The following is a 9,766-nucleotide window of genomic DNA, read 5'->3' on the forward strand; positions in this document are numbered from 1 at the left end:
AACGTATTTAATATGTAAGATCTAAATGACTAAGATTCAGACATCAATTAAGGCGACAGTCACTCACTCTCTGTGAGGGAGTTGGAGAGATTGTCAAAAAAAAAATTAAAAAAATCCAATAGTCAAGGTCTTCGTAAAAGTTGACACGTCTTGTAATGGATGAAAGTGCGATGTAGGTGATTAGTACTCCTGAATGCTTACAAACGGTTGATTTCTTCTGACTTGTTAGGAGAAAGCGAACAAGCGCACACAACTGAAACTGCGTGAAGGGACCAAAAAGGAAGAGTCATCAGACATGTCAGCACACGACTACGCCGCTGACGGCGGGGCTGCGGTGACTCCGCCGTTGGACGACGATGGCTACGAGGTGGTCAAGGGTGCAGGTGAAGACTCGGGGAACCATTATTTTGGTTCGCAGCCGATGATGTCTGATGAAGCTGATCAGTCGTCCACCGGAGAAAGTGGACCGATTCTCCCTCCGCCGGAACGTATGGTGGCGGAAGAGGGCTTTGCCCTCAAAGAGTGGCGGCGGTGAGCAAAAACTTTCTGCATGCAACAAAATATATGTATATATGTATATGTAGTATAGTATGATTTAATTGATTTATATTCGTATAACATGATTTTTTACTTCGGCGGTTACTCCAAGAAATCTATCCACTAAATATGTTTTTAGTTTGAGTTGGACTCATCATAACTGCTTGCGGTGTTTCTTGCCAAGTAATTAAATAGAGTACTGTCTTTCTTTTTCCCTTTTCTCTCTGAAACAAAATATTTGTAGTAGTTTATAGAACCCATGAAAAGTTCAATTCTCATTTTGTTTGTTTTTGTTTAGCAAAAGTACTGCTTTAAAATGGTTTTAATTTTTATTAAGTTCACTACTTCTTTAACAAGGAAGCGAATCTTTGTCCAACACTAGTACTTCCCTTAGCTCGAGCAATTAGTTGGGGTCCGTGGGAATAGTGAATTGGAATTGATGTTGTCAACCCCCCTAACATAAATTCGTTGAAGAAGAAAATTCTGCTAATACTTTTTGGAGGCCTTTGATACTGTGATAAATGAAAAGTTGATTACATGGTCTCTGACTCGAGTTAGTGTGTGGCCCGAAGATAAATTAGTTGACAAAGAAAATTCTGATTATACTTTGAGGCAGCCTGTGATATTTATTAATAACTAAGTTGTTGATGAAATAAGCTGGTGGGTGTGCAGTACCAGCTACTTGATTTTGGCAATAGGTTCGAACTTAGTATAGATATGTGTTCTTTTGGACGGACATAGCTTATAAATTATGGGTTCACGAGAACTCAGAAGCTTTTGTCCGAACTATCTATTTAATAAGAAATCTATTAAATATAGATAAATATTTGATTGTGAATCTAATTATTATTTTATATTAACTTGAGGTCGCTGTAGGAACCCGTAAACTTCAAATCCTCTGCCTTTGAGATTAGTCCATGGTGGTAGTTGAATTGAGTTTGCCTTCTAAAGCTTTGAGGAAAATTTGCAATTCTCTCTATCCTTTTGAAATGCTTTGAAGCTGATACATAGTAGAATATTTAGTAATTCACATAGATTCTGTAGTTGAGAATATCTCAGCGTATACTTATGATGCTTTTTTCCCCCTTCATGTTTAGCTTATATCTTATGATGCTTTCAAATCTCACAATTTACTTTTGTGTGATGATTGCAGCTTCATTCACGTCCTTGCTCATTCCTTATGTTGTATATATTTGAGATGAAAATCACATGATTACATTTATGGACCTCCTTGAGTGAGAGGTATAATATTTGTTTCGTTTTCCAGATTGAATGCAATACGGCTTGAGGAGAAGGAGAAAAGGGAGAAAGAAATTGTAAGGGAAATAATTGAAGAAGCAGAGGAATACAAAGCAGAGTACTATAGGAAATGGAAACTTAGATGTGAAAACAACATAGCTGCTAACCGGGAGAAGGAGAAGGTGAGACCTAGAGCTATAAAATTTAAAAGTTTTTCTAATGCATTTTTAGGTTTGTTAACTAGTTTTGGTATAAGTTTGCTGTTCTTGGTGTTTGTTATGCTAAGTAGTGGCTTTAGTTGGAAGAAAAATTAACTGGTCCAGCGCGTTGTGCATCTAGTTACCTTCTCTTCCTAATTGTTGCTTTCAGCTCCTACTGACGGGTATATGAGCATAGAGAAGGGAGGATTAACCTAGTAAAAGTATTATCCAATTTTTAATCACGGTACTTCCTACTTAACAAGGGCAGGCACACTGAAAATTGCAGCTTCTATGTTTATCTGTTTATACTTCACATGATTTAGTGTTAGCGTTAGGTGTAAATTAAATTTTGAAAGTGGATAATTTCCACTTTAACAATTTGGAAAATTTCCCACCTGTGATCAAAATATGCTGAATGTGCTTGTGAACTTTGGTACAAATAATCTAGACTGAGTAGTTGCGGTTTAGGTGAGTTTTATTTGCTAATCTGTACAGAACCAAAATCTTTGGTCATATGATTGTTAAATCTCTAAAAGTAGTTCCCCAGTACAACAAGTTTCTCCATAGTAAATCGACGTATTGCAGTTCATGTGTCATCTTTTCTTTCCCCAGTTATTCCTGGCAAACCAAGAGAAGTTCCATGCTGAAGCTAATAAGACTTATTGGAGAGCAATTGGAGAGCTTATCCCAAAGGAGGTCCCGACGATAGAAAAGAAGGGAAAGAAGGATAAGGAGAAGAAGCCATCCATCAATGTCATCCAAGGACCCAAGCCTGGGAAGCCAACTGAGCTCTCTAGAATGCGTCAAATACTTGTGAAACTCAAACACAACCCACCTGCGCATATGACGCCTTCACCAAAACCATCTTCAGAACCGGGAAAAGATGCAAAGACAGGAGCGAACACTCCTGCTGTCTCTTCCTCTGCAAGACCTCAAGCTACTGCAGCACCTTGAAGAGGACGATGAAACTACTACTATCTTGATCTTGTAAAGTCATCCCTACATAAACTTGAATGTTATGAGTTTGAGAGTAACTCGTATCAGGAAGCGTTTACCTTCATTTCTAGTTGTAGGAGCTAACATGTGTATAAAGGAAAGGTTTCTCTTCTCTCTGACTCTCAGCTGTAAAATTATACTTTGATCTGTAATTTGGAGTTGCATAGTAGCTCATCCTGTTGGATTTTCTTAAATTCCTATCTAGATCTGTATTCTATTGAATGCGCCCAACTCTGGCACCTTGAAACTAACTATTTAAGAGGATATAAGTAGTAAATTTTTGTACTAAAAATATTTCCGTGCTTGCTTATCAGCTACTGCTAACTTCATATTACATGAGAAGGTTTAAAAAAACCAATATATTAGTCCATGCCATAAGCCCAAGGGGGATTGCCCAGGTTAGGAGAACAACAATATACAAGTATAAAGATATCTATAAACATCAGTCAACATTATCTAGGAAGCATTTGTGTGACACTCTGAAAACTCTCAAACTTTGTTGATGTTGCAAATGGATTAACAGATTGCACCCCTTTCTTGTCCCGGGAGGATGATTTCTGCAGACTACTATAACTTGATCGTTTCGAGCTATGTGGTCTGTAGACTCCTGGCTCAGTTAACAACTTCTCATTGAGGTTAACTTCTTTAGACAACATCTCAATCACTTGTTTCATGTTAGGTCTTTGGGTAGGTGCTGCTTGTGTGCAAAAAAGAGCTACTTTGATGAAGCGCAGTAATTCAGCTTCTGAATACTCTATTAGCTCTGGATCAACGATATCTAGAAGCCGCCCTTCTTCTCTAAGCTTCCATACCTGCAGAGTTTAAACCTTCAGAATAAAGTAACACTTATAATCTTTTTGAATATTGCTAATGGTTGGCCCATCCACTTTGTATTGACTTACGGACTTGCAAGAGTGGCCTAGCGGTCAATAAAGTAGTTGAAAACCACGGGGGATCAAGGTCCAACTTCCAACAGGGATAAGAAATTTCTTTTCATTTACCTAAACCTTGGTTGGCACAGTTTTGAAGGGGAGCCTTGGAGTAACTAGTAAAGTTGTTGAGGAGGCCACGGGTTCAAGCCGTCGAAATGGCCTCTTGCAGAAATGCAGGGTAAGGCTGAGTACAATAGACCCTTGTGGTCTGGCCCTTCCCCGGACCCCGCACATAGCGGGTGCTTAGTGCACCGAGCTGCACTTTTTGGTTGGCACAGTTTATCCGGTGCATTCAAGCAGGCTGAGACGCCACCTTTATCAAACAAAAAGAGTACACTGTCCAAAGATCCAGAAGACTTATTCAAAGGTTTCAGCTAATGCATGAACTTCAGAATCCATAACTCTTAGCATTTCTTTTTTCTTTTATTTCATAGAGTGAGTAATCATGATTTAACATTTACCATTTTCATATGATCTGTGATTGATCCAACATATATTAGATTTAAGTTAGGAAAAGTGCCATCAGATGCAGATATCTAAGTATTTTTAGCTGACTTCCATTTAAAACATAATTATTACTAATGAATCTTGAAGAACATAAAGCTGAAAGTATACTCCTACCCATTCCACCAGAATCAAGAGATCCACTCCAAATGCTGCTTTACTACTGCTTCTTCCACTTATGATCTCAAGTAGAAGAACTCCAAAACTGTAGACATCGGCCTTCTTTGTGAGTTGTCCAAACAAGGCATACTCGGGAGCAAGATATCCTCTGCAACACATGAGAAGATCAATAAACAATAAGACAGGAAACACGTTATTGAAATGAAATTAAATGGAACTCACACTGTTCCTGCCACTTGCGTACTAAGATGAGTCACATTTTCAGGGAAAAGCTTTGCCAGACCAAAATCGCCAATTTTAGGTTGAAGGTTTTCATCAATAAGGACATTACTGGCCTTAATATCTCGATGAACAATTGGTGGTGTTGCTTCCTCATGAAGAAATGCTAAACCAGATGCTGTACCTAAAATTATAGCAACTCTCTTGGGCCAATCCAGGGCAACACGTTTACCTTTAGAACCTGCAATGATAATTTACACATTGGTGGTTAGCCATGCACTTGGATTTACATTCCTTGAGAAAATGAAATACGGCCAAGGTTTTATTGGAAACAGCCTCTCTATCTCCACAAGGTAGGGTTGAGAAAATGAAATACAAAATAATAAATCTCAGATAACTTCCAAGAACATTTTCAACGGCTCAAGTCCAACTGTCAAGATATTATTGCCCCCTTGGGTTTTAAACTCAATAAAGGAATTCTTGTTCCCGCCTTATATGGCTAACTTTCCATCCCATTCCAATGTGGGATTTTCCAAAGGCAAGCTTCATATGGAACCCCTGACAAGTTCAATCGCTATTACATTTTCTGCTAATCAACCATATCTTCATGAATTGTAATGGGAACCCATACGTTCAACTAGTATATGTTCCATTTGGTTCAGAATGAGTTTTCTAACTTTGTGAAAATTACCAAGTAAAGCACAGGCAAGGCTGTTATTCTCCAAGTATTCATATATCAACATTCTATTGCCACTCTCAACACAACAACCAATCAACTGAACAAGATTTGGATGTCGAGTATCTGAAATAATATTAATCTCTGTCAACAATTCCTTGGTCCCTTGTTTTGATTCAGCAGAGAGACATTTAATGGCAACACGACTTCCATCTCTCAAAACTCCCTACATTTATAGAACAAAGTTGCATAAGTACAGACTTACTCTAATGAAGCATATAACACAGAGTGTAAATTACTTAAAAAATTTGACTTATAAGTATATGATATCAATGTATTTTTAGTTGTAGCAAGTATTAATCCGCCTTATTTTCTAACTTACTAATCCCATTTTTTATAGACAGTTACTTGGAGTTATCTTTTTAGGGTAATTTTGATATTGCAAAAAAATTTACCTTATAAACAACTCCAAAACCGCCACCTCCTATCTTGTTAGATGGATGGAAGTGTCCTGTTGCTGATCTCAATGAGTTATATGAAAAAAGCCTCACATTGTTGGTGGCAAGCTCTAAACAATTTGAACATAAGAAGAATGTGAAATTCTCAAAACTGGATATAAAAAAGCACAATATAATCAAAAGAATTACTCCTAAGACTCTGTAACCATTCAAACCATACAATTTAGTTGCACAAAAGATATAGAAAAACATTTCTTTAGTGTTTTATGTCCTATAGGAAGCATTCAACATCCGAAAATTTAGGCCAATTTTAGCATAGAAATGAAATGGCCATATATTTACAAATTAAAATTCTCAAGCAGTAATAAGATCTAGACTTAGAATCTAAATCCCAACTCAGGCTCGAGCATCGGAAATGGAGAAACACATAGTAGGCAGGGCTACTCCTTTACTAGCACCACACAACTCGAATCTGAAATAGTCAGATCAGTGAGTTTTGGATATCGGATTGGACAAAGGGAAATTCAGAAATTCGGAGAGGACAAGTTTTGAATAAGTTACTTTGTAAACAAACAAACAAACAAACAAAAAGAAAAATTGGATTTCCTTTCTCTGAAGCTCACACATAATAACATGAGAGAAAAAGATGAAGATAGGGAAAAACAGGACAGGATCTACTACAATTCTAGCAGTTTGATGGCTTTTAGAGTTTTCAATTAATTCTAAATAGCAAAAAATCAGGCTGGGAAATTAAGAGAAAAGTAGTTACCATGATGTCACTAAGAAAAATCTTGAAAGACACAAAATAAGAGTTATGACTGTTGTTACCTTGGACTTGAGTCTCTCTATTGTTCTTACATGATTGAAAAGCACCAAAGCAACTCCAATCCATTGCTGAATAATTCAAACTTTCTAGTCCTTCTATATTATCACCTATCTCTGCAAAATTCACCAAATATAGAAAAAGAAAGAGAATAACATAAAAATCAACAATAGGAGATTCACTCAAATGGGACAATATCAAAATTTAGAGACTAATACTGTACCTGATTTCTTGGTGTGTTCGAAAATCCCAAGCCATTAGTGCGAAGAGAGTATAAACAAAAGCATGCTGAAGGCCATATGTAACTTTATAGTAGTTGCTATTATATAGATAAATTTATATACTTTGTACCTGGTATTAAATGCTAGTATTAATTAAATGTATTTATAGTAACTTGTAAGAGAGGGAGTTAATACAAAATGAGAGGGGTTGGCTAACAAGAAGGTGAATAAAAGAGAGAAGCTGCTATTGATGTTGACTTTGTATTTTCTTTTTACATCTTTTTTTTCTTTAGTATATTTCAAGAAGAGAAATGGATTTTACTTTCTTTTTGTTGACAAGGAGCTTAAATAGTCTACTATATATAACAGTATGTTGAAATCTTTATCAGGATAGAAAAGCAATAGAATTGGTCCACCTAAAAAGAAGGTCATTTTCAACTACCATCTTACTTTCTGTACCTCTTGTGGTGTTAGGTAGAAGGAACACTATTCAACATATTTGGCATTTATTTTTATTTCAAGATTTAAATTTCATTAGTGTAATAGGAGTACTTATTTTATACAAATAATATAAAGTAATAAATTAGTCAAATTAATATCTTAGACTCTTGTATCCAATCAAATAGTATATGATTATATAAAATAAAATGGATGAAATATTTAAATTTAAATAAATAAAAACAAAAGAAGCATTCAAAGCGGAGAACGCGCAGAGGAAGTATTACGTAATTGCTCTATTTTCAGCCATAAGCTTCTTAATCTTTATTTTAAAAAAAAAAAAAGAATCATTCTTTTAGTGGGTTGAGCGACCACATATCTACATATAATATGCATGCCGTGCAAATCAAGATGTAATGTTGGAATAAACCTTTCTTTTTTTCATATACTATACTCTTTTATCAAAATCTCTCACGAAATTAAATCTTGACTTGTGATAGTAATTAAGCCAAAAAAGTCAATACACGCTATAACCTTTTTTTCCCGTAGTGTTAAAATCTTTAGGTTATAAACACAAGTTGTTAAATTAAGTAAAAGAGTTAGGTTCTAACATAAATGTGGTATTGTTTTTATGATTAAAGGACACTTTTTGATCCGAGTTCAATCTTTCAATAACTCCATGAGCAAATGAACAATAATATATAGTAGAAAGGGAACTTCAAGTGACATGAAATTTTATTTTCTTAAGTACATTTTTCTTTTCATGAGGAAAACTTTTTATATATGAGCACAGTAATCAAGAATCTGTACTCGAGCATACCATTAGTCTTTTTCAGAATGAAGAAAGATGTCAAATTCTAAGAGCATGTCTGGATTTTGGAAAGCCACAAGGAAAATGGATTTAAGTGTAATTGTGTGTAATTACACATATTGGTATGTTTATTGGGCCAAATAAATGCTTGGCTAGTGGGAAATTTGATGTAATTAGAAGGGAGTAATTACACTGCAAAATTCTCAAAGAGAAATAAAAAATTGGGTATAATTATAATTACATCATGTAATTACAAGGCAACGTTTCAAATATCCATTTTAATCAGGGAAAACAAATCAAGCAAATCATTTCTACTGCAAACTTCTTCGCAACGTGTTGATCGATTATGTACACTATCTGATAGTTAAATATATTTACAAAAATACTTGGGCCTAGTTTTGTGCTGATTATGTACAGACAAAAATTTGGGAGATTTTCATTACTAGCAGGCTTTTGAAGAGATATCACAGATGATTAGCATGAGCTAATGATTAACAAGTAGTAGCAGTAAGATATACATATAGCAATTTCCTTTCGATTCAAATATGGTATAATATCTATACCAAGCTTGCTTGTAGGCGGATTCAGGATTTAAATCTTATGGGTTCAACTTTTAAAGTTTTTAGCATTGAATCCATTATATTTTTAAACTTATGGGTTCATATCTACTATTTTTTTATAATTTTAATGAATTTTTACACATAAATTTTTACTCTGTGTCAAAAGTTATGGGTTCAATTGAACTCAGTGATACTACACTACATCCGCCATTGCTTGTAAAGAGAAACGGTGTTAACATATTTAATATATTTCCTAATTTTTCGATGTAAACCATTCTTCCATAACATACTTAAATGGTAATATTTTCCCTATTTTGTCGTCGAAAACCAATCCATTTCATAACAGATATTTTTCTTTCCATACATGGACTCTTTTATAAAACGTAATCCGAGCAAAATTATACTTATTATGTATAAAATATTCTGTTATTATATCTTTATGTAGGATATATTATAGCATTTATATATTTATTTGTTTACCATATATATTGTGTATGTTCAAAGAATAAAAGACATATATTTCGTGAAAAATATAATGTATATGTGGTATATATATACATATATGTATAGTATAATATTCGTACATAATAACGTGACATATTTTGTTTCTATATACATATTATACCAAATTATTAAAAAAAAATAGAAAAAAGTACCAACTATATATTATACCAAGTATAAACCATTAATTATTACACCCATAATTATGTTTCATTTTTTTGGCCCACTCGGTAGTTGAAGCCTATCGTATATTTATACATAAGGAATAAAGATGGTATATATATAAGTATATAAATATTATTTTTTATTACTGTTTTGTACATATAATGTATATTGAGTAATAAATAATATACTCCTCACATATATAAAATATATATATATATATATATATATATATATATATATATATATATATATATATATATATGTGTCAAATATACATAAAATATATTCAGATTTCATTAAATATACATAAATACATAACACATACACCGAATATGTAGAGAATTTTACGTTTTTAAATAATTATAC

The 9,766-nt window shown here is 34.1% G+C and overlaps 2 protein-coding genes across 2 annotated transcripts; one reads left to right on the plus strand and one right to left on the minus strand.

Annotated features, from left to right (window-relative positions):
- The first annotated feature begins 214 nt into the window (after positions 1-214).
- Positions 215-3,166, plus strand: LOC104117290 (clathrin light chain 2-like). Its single transcript, XM_009628325.4, has 3 exons — positions 215-531; positions 1,805-1,958; positions 2,589-3,166. The coding sequence occupies exons 1-3, from the start codon at positions 296-298 to the stop codon at positions 2,928-2,930; spliced, it is 732 nt and encodes a 243-aa protein (XP_009626620.1). The 5' UTR covers positions 215-295; the 3' UTR covers positions 2,931-3,166.
- Positions 3,167-3,316: 150 nt separating this feature from the next.
- Positions 3,317-7,069, minus strand: LOC104117289 (putative serine/threonine-protein kinase). Its single transcript, XM_009628324.4, has 7 exons — positions 6,928-7,069; positions 6,710-6,820; positions 5,879-5,991; positions 5,439-5,649; positions 4,751-4,988; positions 4,526-4,676; positions 3,317-3,784 (listed from the first exon to the last, which is right to left on the minus strand). Exons 2-7 carry the CDS (start codon positions 6,771-6,773, stop codon positions 3,425-3,427), a joined length of 1,137 nt encoding a protein of 378 aa, XP_009626619.1. The 5' UTR covers positions 6,774-6,820; positions 6,928-7,069; the 3' UTR covers positions 3,317-3,424.
- Positions 7,070-9,766: the final 2,697 nt, after the last annotated feature.

This window comes from Nicotiana tomentosiformis, chromosome 7, assembly GCF_000390325.3.
Source record: "Nicotiana tomentosiformis chromosome 7, ASM39032v3, whole genome shotgun sequence".
Classification (NCBI taxonomy): Eukaryota; Viridiplantae; Streptophyta; class Magnoliopsida; order Solanales; family Solanaceae; genus Nicotiana; species Nicotiana tomentosiformis.

Excerpts from the sequence above, each read along its gene's own strand:
- LOC104117290 (XM_009628325.4), top strand. The coding sequence starts at position 296 with ATGTCAGCACACGACTACGCCGCTGACGGCGGGGCTGCGGTGACTCCG. Across the intron at positions 532-1,804 it reads GCCCTCAAAGAGTGGCGGCG|ATTGAATGCAATACGGCTTG; the intron begins GTGAGCAAAAAC and ends TTCGTTTTCCAG. Across the intron at positions 1,959-2,588 it reads CTAACCGGGAGAAGGAGAAG|TTATTCCTGGCAAACCAAGA; the intron begins GTGAGACCTAGA and ends TTCTTTCCCCAG.
- LOC104117289 (XM_009628324.4), bottom strand. The coding sequence starts at position 6,773 with ATGGATTGGAGTTGCTTTGGTGCTTTTCAATCATGTAAGAACAATAGA. Across the intron at positions 5,650-5,878 it reads GTTTTGGAGTTGTTTATAAG|GGAGTTTTGAGAGATGGAAG; the intron begins GTAAATTTTTTT and ends CTATAAATGTAG. Across the intron at positions 4,677-4,750 it reads ACGCAAGTGGCAGGAACAGT|AGGATATCTTGCTCCCGAGT; the intron begins GTGAGTTCCATT and ends CATGTGTTGCAG.